The 15329-nt window shown below is 37.9% G+C and overlaps 1 protein-coding gene across 1 annotated transcript in view; it reads left to right on the top strand.

Moving 5' to 3' along the window:
* The window catches only part of LOC136857680 (general transcription factor 3C polypeptide 1), a 340092-nt gene extending 330076 nt beyond the window's left edge, over nt 1–10016 (top strand). The window contains exons 31-33 of the mRNA XM_067136529.2: nt 7023–7215; nt 9095–9185; nt 9276–10016. Of these exons, the coding sequence (XP_066992630.2) occupies nt 7023–7215; nt 9095–9185; nt 9276–9397 (406 nt within the window). The 3' untranslated portion in view covers nt 9398–10016. The remainder of the gene's footprint in view (nt 1–7022; nt 7216–9094; nt 9186–9275) is intronic.
* The last annotated feature ends 5313 nt before the right edge of the window (nt 10017–15329 follow it).

The raw sequence follows: 15329 nt of genomic DNA, 5'->3' as shown, positions 1-15329 counted from the left end.
AGCCAGAATTGAAGATAAAATATGCCTACTTGAAACTAGAAATAATTGTGTGTAATTTTGTTGTTGTGCTGCATTTTTTTGGCATTATTACCGACATTGTGTGTTCATTAGTAATTTTAATAGTAATACTTTCATTATTCATGTATAAATAAAATGTATTAACATTTATTATTATCTGGCAGATCATTATTAAATTGTATGTACTTTACTGTTCAAAATGTTGTATTTCCTATTTGAGTAATAAATATTGTGTACAGGTGTGTGTTGGACAGCCAATGGGGGGTGGAGGAGGCTGTTAAAAATTGTTAAATGCCAAATTTTTGTCAGGAAAATACAATATTGTGGTCAGGGAAATGTCACAGAAATTAGTTTGACTTTCTGGCTGGGAACCCTGTTGAACTAACTGCCGGTCAATATTTTAAATTTGCCTTTCAGAAGAATATTTTGTTTCACAGGATCTAATTCAGTTGAATTCTCTGTGGGAGAGGAACAGGGTAAAATATGTAAGTAATTTTCCTCACCTCTTGAGTTATATTTTACTGAGTCGCCTGACCTCCTTTTATCTTTAGTCTTCCATCGTTTTGTTGGGATTTCATGTCGTGCCATTGGTCAGTTGTGAGATTTCTGTGGAACTAACAAATATTGAATACTCGCATCCATGAATAAGAGAAATAAACCGCAATCCCACCATAAATAAACACCACATCACTTCACTACAAGATCAAAGAAGAATGATGTTATGTAACAAGTCAGCGCAGAGCCAGCATGTTCCGTTTGCCACGCACTCAAGTGACAGGCCCATGAACTTGTATAGTTAAATAGGAGTCAACACCCTTCTTCTTCTATACGCTATAGTACGAGCATCATGATACAAAGAAAAAGAACATTGTGTATGCATCAGTGGAAGGCTACATGTCAGGAAGAAATCTGTATCGTTGGAAAGAGATAGTGTGCTGTTTGTATGTATGGAAGTAAAGTGAATAAGACCTGTTTTGCCATTGCCCAGCATTGGTTATTCAATTTACCGTGGTAGATGGTATTAACGGAGTCGACCTTGACGTCATATGAAGGATGCATATGGGAAAGAGTATATAGTGCTGTGCAGTATTCAGGTGGTATTGAGAATTTTATCGCGTATAAGTAAGGATATGCCTTTGCTGGCAGGACCTAGTGTTTACAGTGCACTATGTCTTCTGGTATAGGCTAAAGCAATTTTGTTACTTTCATAGATCTGTCTCTGTCTTATCCTTGGCTTTGACAATGTGAAAGTGACTGAGGTATGAGCGATGCTAGTAATGCCAATCCTTATGCAGCCATTCCCTGCTTTGAGTGGTGTGAAAATGTTGCTCATAGGGTCGGTTGGTGTATGCATTTCAGTGGGCTTAGCAGACTGATATGTAATAGCAACTCTGGCTCGGTGAGGAAAGCAACGAGAAACTACCTCACTCCTCATTTCCCTAGTACGCCTCTTCAGTGATGTCTAGGCCATCTACGACAGCTGATGGCAGAGCTGTTGAGGTCACACCAGCGGCATCACTGACGGACTGCCTGAACATGAGTAAGGATGTGCCAAAACCAGGTCAGATGCAGTAGGCAGGCTTGAGAGAAGAAAAATAAAGATACAATCAAGGGATGTCAGTTTGCAAGCAATGGTGAGTCCGAGAAGCCATGGAGAAATGGTTTTGCTTGAATCAACAAAGCAACTATATTTAGGCAGATGTATCACACATATTCCAAACAATAAACCAGTACAGAAATCAACGAAAGTCTCAATTTTATTTGGGTAACCATTATATATGCAGATGATTTACAGTAGTTCTCATAAATCGTAACCCATTGACCCTCCAACATACATAAGAGAAATAGAAATTAGCTATGGAAACAGCCAGATTGAGGATCAGTCAGCAAAAGTCAGAAGACATGTACTGGAATTTTTCACACAGCAACAACTAATACACAGTGAACCTGCAAAACACTGTGCTTAAATCTGTTCGTACTTCTAAATTTTTATGCACATGCTCTCACATTACAAATACATTAACCCTAAAGTCAAATACTTGATGAATGCAGGATGGCAGAAACAGAGAGAGTTTATAACAATTTCTTTGCGACAGGGGAATGCCAATAAAATATTCAAAGGAAAAATCTACAAGACACCAGGATGGCCTGCCTTGACATATGGTGCCTTTAAAAGCAGCTAAAAGATATGCTTCATGTCACTGAATTGAGTATGGTAGGATAGTCTACTGAAGTTACCCTTTTAGACAAAATTACAAACAATTACACCAGATGTAACTGGAATGTGGTTACGATGGCATGGACATGTGATGAGAAAACCAGATGACCACATCACTAGGAAAGTACTAAATCTAATCTCAGCACTGAGAGGTCATTGTAGACCCCTACTAACATGTATGTCCTTGGTAAATAAAGATCTAAAAACAACAAATGCAGATACATTGACAACCTGGAACAACACTCTGGCAATACATGACTGGGATAGCTGACCCCAATCAGAAATGGCAGAAGACCTGACTGTTCCTTCACATAGAATTTGTTCCTTCACATAGAATTTCCGAAAGGCATTCCTTACACCTTCCATTCAAAGATCACCAAACACAGGGATACAACATTAGTAAACTAACATGAGAAAAAAGATTAACAACCAACTATTAAGGACGTATCACCTATTTAGTGAAGTAGATAAATAATCTTCACCACAGCAAACTTGAATAAAGAATGATAATGATAAAGAACAGGGGGTAAGGAACCGAAGAAGCACAACATGGACAGTAAGTAATTCAGTCCATAAGTAGGTTATGATTATGAGTTCTACACTTGTAGAGCCCCATAATCAGCATTTGGTCCCCCCAATGAATGAATTGCAACTGCAATACACTTAACAGTCTTTTGTGTTGGTCATTCCCCCAGCTCCCATAAAAGAGAATGATGATTAAATCTTATGTAAGAGTTTCTCCATGTCTCTCACCTGATGAAAAAGCAAATGAGGATCTTGGAGCAGAGAACCAGCTCTCTCCAACAAAGTCCTTTATGCTCGGGCATGCACTATAATCACACTCTCGATTCAACCTGCACGTCAGAAGTAGTGGAGAATATTTATGTGCCATAAGGTCATTCTAGAAAGTACGAGAGGCGAATGAACAAGTTGGAGAATTGAAGTCGTGGAGTATGAGAGAGTCAGCTAATCATTCAATATGGTGGCCAGTATATAATTGGTGGGAGCAAGTGACAGTACTTTGAATGGAAATGAGCACATATGTAAGGCAGACAATGGAAGGTAAGTAAGAAATATATATATAGCAGAACACACAGTTGCTCAGAACATCATCAAACCACAAGCACAACACCAAGAATTCAAACATCTCAGAAATCATGGGTGCTTTGTACCTAGTACTGCACAAATCTGTATTGAAAATTTCTCAGACTGACTGGTGATTATTTTTCAAAGCTGCAGTTATAACGGAGAGCCATTACTTCTTCCATGCAAGCCTGGTTTCATGTGTTTATTGGTGGCTTGTACCGTGGCTTCTTTTTATCTTTCTTGGTAGTGTAAATGTTTATGGTAAATAAATAATGAATGAATGAATCCATGAGAAACAAAGAAAATGAATCCTGAGGAGATTTTGCTTTCTTAATATTTCCAGTAGAGGTCTGAAGAAAGTGTACTACGTTTCTGCCTGGTATGAGACTTTCATATTCAACTGGCAAGTTTTGCAGACCAGCAGTGATTATTCCTTCCTTATATAATCTTTCTAGGGGCCATTATGATATTTACATTTCTCTGTTATCTTCACTTCCAAATTTTGAACTCGTAGAAGTTTCCGATTCAAGTCTTCTGCACTTTTGTCCTCATTGCCCAAGTACAGGGGAGTCATCACAACTACTTAGGCTTACAGTATATCAGTATTTGGTACTAGTATATCTTCGTCATCTGTTAGCATTGCATCATCAGTATATACATTAATCAACCTTTTCATCATAACTGGAATCATTGCACAAACCACTCTTCTTCAGAAATCAATGGCATAACCTTTACTCCAGCTTGTGGTATTGTTGCAGGCTACTGAATACAGCAGCAGTATGGCAAAAAAAAAGCCTAGCAGGCAGACCTGTGTTGCCATCTATGTATCATAAAAATAACAAGGCTTTGTATTGTAGGGTTAAAAATGGAACTCTTATCAGAGGAGGCATTGTGAATGTGAGTGTTTGAGATTTGGAGATACAGCTTTGTTTTGTTTGTTTGTTCATGTGGACAAAGTTATCGAATGTGTTTTTATAAGGAAGGCAAGGCATTTCTTGTTATGGAATTTTTTGATAACACGGCGCTGCGTCCTTTGATGAGATGGTTATTTCTGTGAGGTGAGGTCAGAGTAGTGCAGCATTGGTGGTTGTTGCATGCAGTAGAATTTGGTACAGTTGGTAATGGCTCAAAATGTTCTTGAGATTGGAAGGACATCTATAGGGCAGCTGTATGGATGGTTCCTGGTTGTTAAGGGAGGAATCGCTGACAAGAGATTTTCTGCAATCCAAAGTGAGAAACCTCGTTTCCAAACGTACTAATTATTCCTGTGGTCAAAAATACAGTTTGATGCATTCCCTCTCCCCAATTACGATGTGCTCTTTAACGTTGTTGAGTTAGGTAGGATCATTACATATTGTTTTCCATAGGAATTTAGTGCTAAAAGACATGATTCGGACACAATCTTATTACGTACACCACAGTAAACGATTCAAAACATATTATGCTCAACATATATTTCCAGCCTGCATTTACCCCACTCTTTTGTTGGCTTCTCCCACTATATTCATCTCACAACTCAGTGTCCATGTTGATTGCAATGACTGTGCACTTCCAGTCACCATGGAAGGCTACGTACCCATGGGGGAGTAATAAAATAATTATTCCTTCAAATGGAATATTATATATTTTCCACCATTCAGTACTTCAAAAGTTATAAATACATATATTAGAACATTAGAATTAATTCTAATGAATAACTGAAGAAGGTCAGATAGTTTGAAACATGTTCTAATATATGTATGTATTTTATATCTTTTTAAGTATTGAATGAGCCTCCGTGGCTCAGGTGGCAGCAGGCCAGCCTCTCACCGCTGGGTTCCGTGGTTCAAATCCCGGTCACTCCATGTGAGATTTGTGCTGGACAAAGCGGAGGCGGGGCAGGTTTTTCTCCAGGTACTCCGGTTTTCCCTGTCATATATAATTCCAGCAACACTCTCCAATATCATTTAATTTCATCTGCCATTCATTAATCATTGCCCCAGAGGAGTGCGACAGGCTTCGGCAGCCGGCACAATTCCTATCCTCGCCGCTAGATGGGGGCTTCATTCATTCCATTCCTGACCCGGTCGAATGACTGGAAACAGGCTGTGGATTTTCATTTTCATAAGTATTGAATGATGGGAAATATATAATATTCCATTTAAAGGAGTAATTATTTTATTATTCAAAGTCAGTACTGACCAATGTGCTATTCATCAATTGTAGCATGGGGGAGAGATCAGAAAGAAGAATAAAGCAATTTAAAGTTGTGAAAACTAAAAACAATTTGAACAGGAAGATGAGTAGACCTAAGCAAACATTCCTGATATATTTTACAAATGATCATTTTAGGTAAAAATTGTAATGTTTGTGTTTCAGAGGTTCAGTGGATTGGTTCAAAACATTATAAGTAAAATTTTAAAATTAAAATGTCTCCATCATTTACTGATAAATGATTTCCTAATTTTGTAACATAACCTCTATACCTTGATCCTGCCAGTAAAATTTCTGATATGTTTTATTTGGTTAGGAAGTCCTGTAAAATTATGACCTGTGCACTTAATAAGGTTTAAAATGTTCCTTAAATGATATTGTATAACAGTCAGGATGTAGGTGGAAAGGTACTTTGACTCTTAAAGTCACATGCAATTTAATGTTGGATGAAGCCACACAAACAGATGTAATAGAGTACAGGTCTGCTAGTAAGTGGAGAAAGCTTCAGACAGAGAGCCAATTTTTTTATTCCACTTAATTAGCTTGTTGAGAGGTGAGCATTTGGTGGGGAAGCTGGCATGTTGAAAGGTTTAATATTGACCAAGGCTTTGATGGAGCCATTTGCAGAGGAAGAGATCAGCATGTGTCAAATGGAAATTTTATAATTAAAAAAAAAAGTGAAGTGATCAAGAAGGAGTGAAGGGCGTCCATGCAAGGAAAATGTCTATGAACTGGGCTGGAAATATTCCCCAGTAATGGGATCCCTCTCACATTTTTCTGTGAGAAAGTACTAGTACATAGAAATATGCTGTACAAATCTCCATGACAGTGCTACAAATCTGAGATATCATTGTTGAAATTGATGAGAGGTAAAGTTGTAAAAGGAATACAGTGTTTATGAGACCAATATGGTGTATTGCCCAAAGAAGTGTTCCGTTGCAGCAAGCCCTGTGTTATGGGATACATTGGAGAGTTGGGGAAGAAGCACCAATAGTGATCAGAAAGTAGTTCATTGGAAAAGATGTGGGAAGATTTGAGTGCCATTTTGACTTCAAAGAGGTCTTGCTGCTGCTGCTGCTGCCATCACCAGCACCACCACCACCTAATGGAGGTCAGATATAAAAGATGAAAGTGAGCAGCCTAGCACAAGTAAGTAGAAGCTGCGGGGTTTGTGGTTACTGATGCACTCTCCCAGTTCAGAGCCCCTGTAGTCCCCCATTCAGTCACCTCTCACCATAGGCAGGAGATACTGTGGATGTATTCTACTGCCCCCATCCACAGGGGTGAATAGACCACTGCCTTGGCTGATATACTTGTGACAACCCTCTTAAAAATAAGAGCTACCAATAGCTCAGTTTGTGACAAAGTTCTTAGTAGATTGACTTAAGAATTAATTTTCAGTAGACAGTACATATGTTTGAAATATTAAGGTGGCTAAACCTTAGGACAGATAACAAACCAAAAAGATGAGGGTGATCAGTGTTAAACAATGTGCAATTTATTGCAGTGATGCAGAGAAGATTCAAGTTGCCATTCGTCCGTGGGTCCGCATCAATGGCTCGCTAAATCGAAGAGTTGTGGATCGTATGTTGGGGGCAGTCCTTGGCCATTGTATGTTCAAACCTGGTCAGTCTATCAAAGAGATTGGTCAGCGATTCACCCCTGCTTTGCAGCCATTTCAAATTCAAGAACTAATTGAGGTAAGTTGTTAAAATAATGAATAGCGCATGAGTATTCATATTTGAAAATCCATTTTTCTTGACATTGATGGAAGTTTGAATCAGTTCAAGTTATATTATTCAAGAAATGATAACTATGCCTCTTAAGTTACCAGTATCCTCAAGTGTCATTAGTTAAAATGTTACATTGGATGCCCTCTTAACTAGTTGGGTAATGAAGTGGCCGATTAAACCAACAGTATGAAAATAAAGAGCTATCCAGCAATTTATAGTCTTTAAGATATTTTACCCTGTATTAAACAATATTTCAAAACACACTAGGCTCATTAAGTTTGTTTAATTACAGTCATCTATAGAATTACAAATTATTTAAATATGAAAGGAAAATATAAAAAGTGCAGTATGCACATACCAGTGTGATTTTCTGCCATGATATAAAATATTACATCTGGTCCCTGGTCCAACAGCAGTATTTCATTGTCAAGAAAATAAGGTGAAATTCTTTACGTTTCGCAGAGAACTATGCTCTGCATCATCAGAAGAAAATCTCAACTGTCCTCGAGAAAGGCTTCTAAAACAGTGAGCTTTGAATTTATACGTTACCCAATAGAAGTGGAAATGGTACGTTCATTCATCACCAGATGGCTCCTTGGACGTGGTACAGCGCTAGCGTTCGAAGTGGAAGCTGGCGGAACCATCAGAATCAGTCTGAGGGGGTCACATAGCATAACAGACATACTGTATGCACATATGAAGGTATGACATTGACATAAGCCTGGAATGAAACATCTGGCGATGAGGAACGTACGAATTTGGATAACACCAAAATGAAATAACAGTAGTGAAGGGGCATGGAAGGGAACTAACTACGTAAATCCTTAATGGCTGGCAACCAGGTATTAATTGATAGCCAGTGTCATACCTTCATATGTGCATACACCTCTTATGTTATGTGACCCCCTCAGACCGATTCTGATGGTTCCGCCAGCTTCCACTTCGAACGCTAGCGCTGTACCACGTCCAAGGAGCCATCTGGTGATGAATGAACGTACCATTTCCACTTCTATTAGGTAACGTATAAATTCAAAGCTCATTGTTTTAGAAGCCTTTCTCGAGGACAGTTGAGATTTTCTTCTGATGAACAGAGCATAGTTCTCTGCGAAACGTAAAGAATTTCACCTTATTTTCTTGACACGGCATAAGCCCAAAAGCCTATATCATGTCTATAAGTACAGACGTGAAAGCATCAGTGGAACTTGCCTCACGTTTACTTCAAGTAATCTGTAACTTTATTTTTTCCAATGAATTTTTGAACCCCAAGTTGCATCTTGATCATGGAAACTGGAAGCAACAACATTATTCACAAGGTTGGCCAGTTAAGAGGGTGTCCACTTGATTTCGACCATAACAGTCATAAAGGTTAGACTCTGACCCTCCTCCCCCTACTCTCCAGATAAGTACATTAACTGACTCTCTTTGATGCTCCACACTTGGAATTCCTTGAAGTTAATTGAGTATACCTGATGGCCCATACTGCACGAATCACACTTCAAATTTTTTGATGTTAAGGAGCTGTCTCCAAAGGGATCTGCTGGACAGAAATTCAAATACCAAATTGGGTTGGCAGTTCCCATGCGTCCGTACAGCATATAACCCGATGTTTAGATTCTGAAATGAATGTGCTGTTCTGAATGTAGTTAATTCCACATTATGATTTTACATATGCTCAATTATTGTTTCAAACCTATATTGAATTGAGGAAATCATAGCTTGGGGTTGGAACATGAAAATTGGATTATAGATTTGGGAAGGAACTCATTTTGGACCTGACTGTACATATATCTTAGTCCATCTAATAATGAATATCTACATTTATTCAGTAGAAATTTACCCTTTTCAGGTGCTCCAGAAACTGGGTTGTGTGAATCTGTGTGCAGTTCAGAAGTCTCACAAGACCACTCTATTTTCAAAACCATCTCATGTAAGACTAGGTATGTAATATATTTATTTGTTTAATATTCCTGCTCATTGTCTATTTATAATGTGAATCTTGACTTTCATTTTTTATTATTATTTTTTAGTTCCTGCTGATGGAACTGAAGACGAAAGTTTGATTGTCGTAGAGCCTCAGCCAGATGCTGTGTTACGACTTGGCCAATTTATTGGCCACAAAGCTTACGCTCAAGATTTCTTAAGTTGCTAAACATATAGAAAGGTACCTGTAAAGGAACACACAACAGGTTAAACACAGGGACAGATCAGTGTGTGAAGAGTGAGCAACAGAAAGAGACAAGGACAAACATAAAAACTTGAATGGACAATAATCTCCACATTTTCATTCATGGTCATCTTCAAATAAATTGGCTCTGTCCTTACCAACACCAGTTCCTGTACATCTGTTTCTTCTCAATCCCAGGTTCGTGAGGACAGGAGGCGTCAGCACTCAAGGGGTCATCTTGACAGATCTTCAGTTTTGATGTGGGAAGTTTTCATGTGTTTATCTAGCTTTCTTTTTATCTTGTCGCTCATTGAGTGTAGAGTTGAAGTATAAACGAGCTTGTGTACATTCTCCCACATATACCTGTCATTGTTTTTATCCTGTTCTGTATTCCTTTTCAGGTTCCTGTCTTTCTGTATATGACTTTTCGTGTGTTTCTATCTTTCTATTATTTAAATTGTTAAGTATGTATATACCTCAAATATATATAATTTTGTAAATATTTTACTTATTAAAATGAATTATTAGATTTTGTTTCAAAAGTTCATTTTTATTTCCATTGACTTGTGTTTGTAAAAAGTAATGGTTACCTGATTTGTTATTTTTTTATTTTTTTACTTTAATAAATATGCCTACATGCCACTCTCCTTTCACAATTATTCTTCAATCATTTTGTCCCAGTCCAGATTTCTTTTTCTTGTACTCCTTTTTATTGGATCGATCCACCTTGTTCTAGGTCCCCCTCTTGCTCTCTTTCCCTCGAACTTAATCTCCGTCATCAGTTTTGGTATTCTTTCCTCCTCCATCCTTTTTACATATCCAAACTAACTTAGTTTACTCCTATCAGTTCTCTCCTTTAGGTTTTCCATTCTGACCTCCTTTCTTACATCTTTGTTTCTAAATCTGTCTTTCCTTGTCTTTCCTATCATACTCACTGGCTTGAATTCTACTCTCCTTCCTCCTTATCGTTGTCCAGGTCTCAGCTGCTTGGGTCAGTATGGCTGCATAATACATACTGTACATTCTCTCTTTACGCTTCATTGCCATTACCTTATTGCACACAAGGTTTCTTACACTCTGGTAGAATGCATTGCCCTGTTGCACCTCTTTCTAATCTCTGTGTCCAGCCTTGTATTCTGCATTAATTCACTCCCTAGGTATTTGAAACTGTCAACAATTTCAAGGCTTTGACCACCAATTTTCACAATGCCTTTCCCTTGTCTTTCTTCTCTTGATATCACCATGGTGTTGCTTTTCTCTGTGCTGATTTACATACCATACTTCTCAATTTTCTTGTTCAGTGCATAAAGTTGTTCATGTACTTCTTTGCTGTTTGTTCCACAGACCACAATATTGTCTGCAAATAATGATAACTTCATCTACCTATTCCTGTATGCTTCCTCTGCCTCCTTTACAATTTTGTCCATAACTATGAAGAACAAAAGAGGCAATAGCACACTCTCCTGTCTTACAATTAGTCCAGTTTCATTTCTAAACCATTCTGTCTTTCCAAATGGAGTTTGTACGCTGCTGACACAGTTTTTGTGCATTGCTTGCACCATTTCTACAGTTTCTATACCCAGTCTCTTTTTGACCATGGTTTCCCACACCTTCTTCCTGGGAACACTATCGTATACCTTTGTTAGATCTATGAATGTCATGACCAGATCCTTTCTATATTCCAAACTCTTTTCCATTAATTGCCTCGTGCTGAAGATTGGGTCAAGTGTAGAACTTCCACTAATAAAGCCATACTGTTCCTCTTGCAGCTCTCCTTCTACCTTTCTTCTCATTCTGGGCTGATGACCTCGATGTTAGGCCTCTTTAAACTACAAGCATCATCATCATCATCATCTTCTCATTCTCCTCTCTATACTCTTTCCAATATTCTTGCCACTTGTGATAAGAGTGTGATTGTGCTATAATTATAATACATTTTTGTCCCCCTTCTTAAAGACTGGTATTATTACTCCCTTTCCCCAGTCTTCTGGTACATGTTTCTGTCTCCATTTTAATTTTAACTATCTGTACACCCATTGTAGTCCAATAGGTCCAGCAGCCCTTTTTTTTTCCCCATACTAATTTCATCCATTCGTGGTGCGTTCCCCAATTTTAATTTATGAACTGCTAATTCCACCTCCGACATGGTTATATTATTTTCTACTGTTGAGACGTCACACCGTATTACTACCATCTCCTCTGCTCAATTTTTCACATTCTGCATTTTATCAAAATACTCCTTCCATCTTATCTTTATTTCTTCTGAATGTGTTATCAACTCTCCACCCCCCTCTTTCATCAGCTTTGTATAAACTCTTCCTTTCCTATTCATATAATTCCATACAGCTCCATCTGTTTCCATCTTTTGTGTAAATTCTTCCCAACTTTTCTTATTTTCTTCTCTTACCAGTTTCTTACATTTCCTTGTATTATCAAGATACTTCTTTTTGCTTCCTTTTTTTATCTCTGTTCTATTTTTGCCATGCTTTCTTCTTTTCTTTCACTGGTTCTGTCACCTTCTCATTCCACTACAGTGTCTCCTTTTCTTTCACTGTCATCAATGTTCTACTACAGATACTCTCTGCCCCACCTACAAATGCCCTTTTCAAGGACCATTCATCCCTCACACTTCCTACTTCAGTAACTGGAATTTGGTGTTTCAGTCTCTCCAGAAATTCTTCCTGTAACATTCTTATCTTTTGATTTCCATGCTTTCATTTTACTATGTCTTATCTCCTTTAATTTTTTCTATTTTCTCCACTCTCATATTTGCTATCTATTATCTTCATCGAATGCTTCTCCTGGTAAAACTATTGCATCCATCAACTGTCTGCGATTTGTCCTTTCTACCTGAAAGTAAGCAATTACCGAATTTATTCTTCTGTCGCCCCAGCCATATCGTGTAATTTTCCTGCTGTTTTTCTTCCAAAATCATGTGTTGTCACCAATCATTCCATTCCTCTCACAAAACTCTACAAGTTTCTCTCCTTCTTTATTCCTTTTCCCATATCTATATGGTCTGATTACTTTTTCATTTCCTTGTTTTTCATTTTCCATCTGTGCATTTAAGTCTCCCATGATAATCACTTCTACATCAGTTATCTCCTTTTCTAGTTTCTCCAGGAATTCCTCAATATCCTCCTTTTTGTTCCCTGTCTGTGGTGCATGCACTTGTATGAAGTCCTTTATTTCGTTCTCAGTCTCAGTCTAATTTTCAATATCCTGTTGCTGATGTACTCTACTATATCCACATACTCTTCCAGCTGTTTTGAAATGATCAGGCCCACTCCATTTTCACCTCTCTGCCACCACTCCAGTATAGTGTATAGCCTTTCTTCATTCTCTTCTTTGCTTTGTCCTTCTGTTTAAATTTGCTCAACCCCATCATTTCTATACCCTTTTCCTTCATAAAAACCACCAGTTCTTCCTTTCTTGTCAGAGTCATAAGGTTGATTATGCCCACCTTCATGAGGTTGGCTTGTACTGTATGAAATGTATTTACTCATAGCAAAACATTCCACACTATCCAAGGAGCGTGGAGAGTACAGATTTCCCACATTCCATTGCTAGGCTCACCAGTAAGCTGTAGCAGCCCGGACAGGCATTCATTTTCATTACAGAAAGCCTAAATCATTAGTTAAGAGTTGTACTTGAAATATTATTTCATTGAAATCTGGGTTCATTAAACAGCATCTGTATTTGGAGCTTGCATAATTCATTTGAAGTTGAAAATGAATGCAGATATTACCTTTCATCAAAGCAGTTGTTGATAATGATATCCATCATTCTTGATACAAACTTTAGATTGGTGTAAAAAATTCTGAAACACTCATATCTCCACACCTGAAATTTCACGTATCATAAGGTAGACCACTTGAGAAGTCAGCTGTTAAAATACCATAACATATTGATTTTAACTTAACAAGGTCATTGCCAACCTGTACATTAAAAAAAAGAAAAACTGCTACAAAAAAGTAACCCACTTGACAAGAGTCTGGCGTGATCTCCACCCAAACACATGATGAGCTGCAGACAGCACAGTTGATTATGTCAAAGATGTTGCTTTTCACAGAAGCAAAACTGTCACAGTACAGAAGTAGAAGAAGTCAGTATGTCTATAGCAATCCTCCCTTCCTATCCATGTATACCATCACTCATCTCTGGTGTTGGTGAGTATCTTTTTAAGGGGATATCATCCACCCTCACACTCATCTTGTCAGCAACACAGATTTTTGCTATTTATTTTACATCGCTGACAGATCTTATGCAACCATGACCTAGATTAGAGTAGAACCCCAGGCTTCAAACTCACTATCTTCTGAGTGCAAGCTCACAATTACATAACCCAAACTGAATAGCCAACTCATTCAGTCAGCAACACAGTCATGTCCCTTCTAATGGTCCCCTTCCCCCAACTTGCTTTTCCACTGAGTTGTGGTCACTTCTAATTGCATAACACTATGTACAGGCAAATGCCAAAGTACTTGATAGGCTACCGACAAAGCCAGCAAACACTGTGTAGTTTGAAATTAATCAGTAGATGGAGGTATTGATTGAGAGTGTGTGCAATTGGTGGTTGCTATTTTATAGCATTGTAATCAAACAATACATTACAAGATTTTACTTTCAAGTACATTTCTTTTACTTATAGAGTTATTTCATTAAAATCTGGGTTCATTAAACAGGATCTGTATTTGGACTTGGCATAATTCATTTGTGAAGAAAGTTGTTTACACAAATTAGTAGAAGCAACTTAGCAAAAATTTTAGCTGCAGATAATCATAATTCCATATACTGTACTTAGTAACTGAAAAATATATTAATACATCTGCACCAACTTTACTGTGACACAGATATTTTAAAAATGTACCATTGTGCAATGATGTTAATTCAAGTGAAAATCCAGTCTCATCTTTGCAGATTCGATGTTCATAGGATTTACAAAAAGGTTAAAACCATTTTCTAGATTTTTGAAATCAGTGAATTGATTTTCCAAATATTTGGTTTTTGTGATTTTCTAATAAGGGAATACCTTACTAAATTATTTTCATTATATTTTTGGGGATCACAAACAGGGAAGTTGGTATAATTTCCGCCTCTCATTGCTGTTCATCCATAGTTACATCTGTATGTCAAAGGATTTAATATCATCATATATGTTCATCATATTGTGATTCCTACTCCACCAACCTGGACCCATTGTTTTGGGAAGCCAGGCTCTGCCTATCACAAGTCAGGACAAAGGGTGAAAACCTTGTCCAGCTGGCCCTAGTAGTCTCTTGTAAGGGCCCCTTGCCGGGGTAACATGTGAAATTTGGTTAACAGTCTTAAAGGTGGAATAGGAATCTCATTCGCAACAGCTGAGAGAGCAGAACAACATTTCTTCAGGTTAGGGGTGACTACGCAGGGTGTCTATTCCCCAGGTTAGGGGCGGCCTCAGTTAAGTGCAGAAGGCAACAGGAAATCACTGTATCCCATGTTATGCAACCATTATATTGTCACAGAAAAATGCATCAGTTACTTACAATGAGGCATGGAATCCAGGATCCAGCAGGGGAAGGGACAAGGCTTCCTAGATTGTCATTAAACAAAACCCACGCAATTTTGAGTCAATGGAAATTGGAACATGAGAATGCTGCTGGAAGCAGGAAAGATGAAAGAATCTAAAATTGTCATGAATGAGAGAGAGCTGGATATTTTGGGGCTGTGTGAAATAAGATGGCCAGGAAATGGTGATTTCTAAAGTGATGACTTTGGAATGATTTATAGTGGTAGTACAAGTGGAGGCCGTAATGGAACAAGACTGCTAATTAAACGTAACTGAGCAAGAAATGTGATGAACACCTACCATGTTAATGAGAGGATTCTACATACAATCAAAACAAATCATAGGAATATGGTTATTGTTCAAGTGTAC

The sequence above is a fragment of the Anabrus simplex genome, chromosome 1, assembly GCF_040414725.1.
Source record: "Anabrus simplex isolate iqAnaSimp1 chromosome 1, ASM4041472v1, whole genome shotgun sequence".
Classification (NCBI taxonomy): domain Eukaryota; kingdom Metazoa; phylum Arthropoda; class Insecta; order Orthoptera; family Tettigoniidae; genus Anabrus; species Anabrus simplex.
This window is presented reverse-complemented; position numbering and strand designations above follow the sequence as displayed.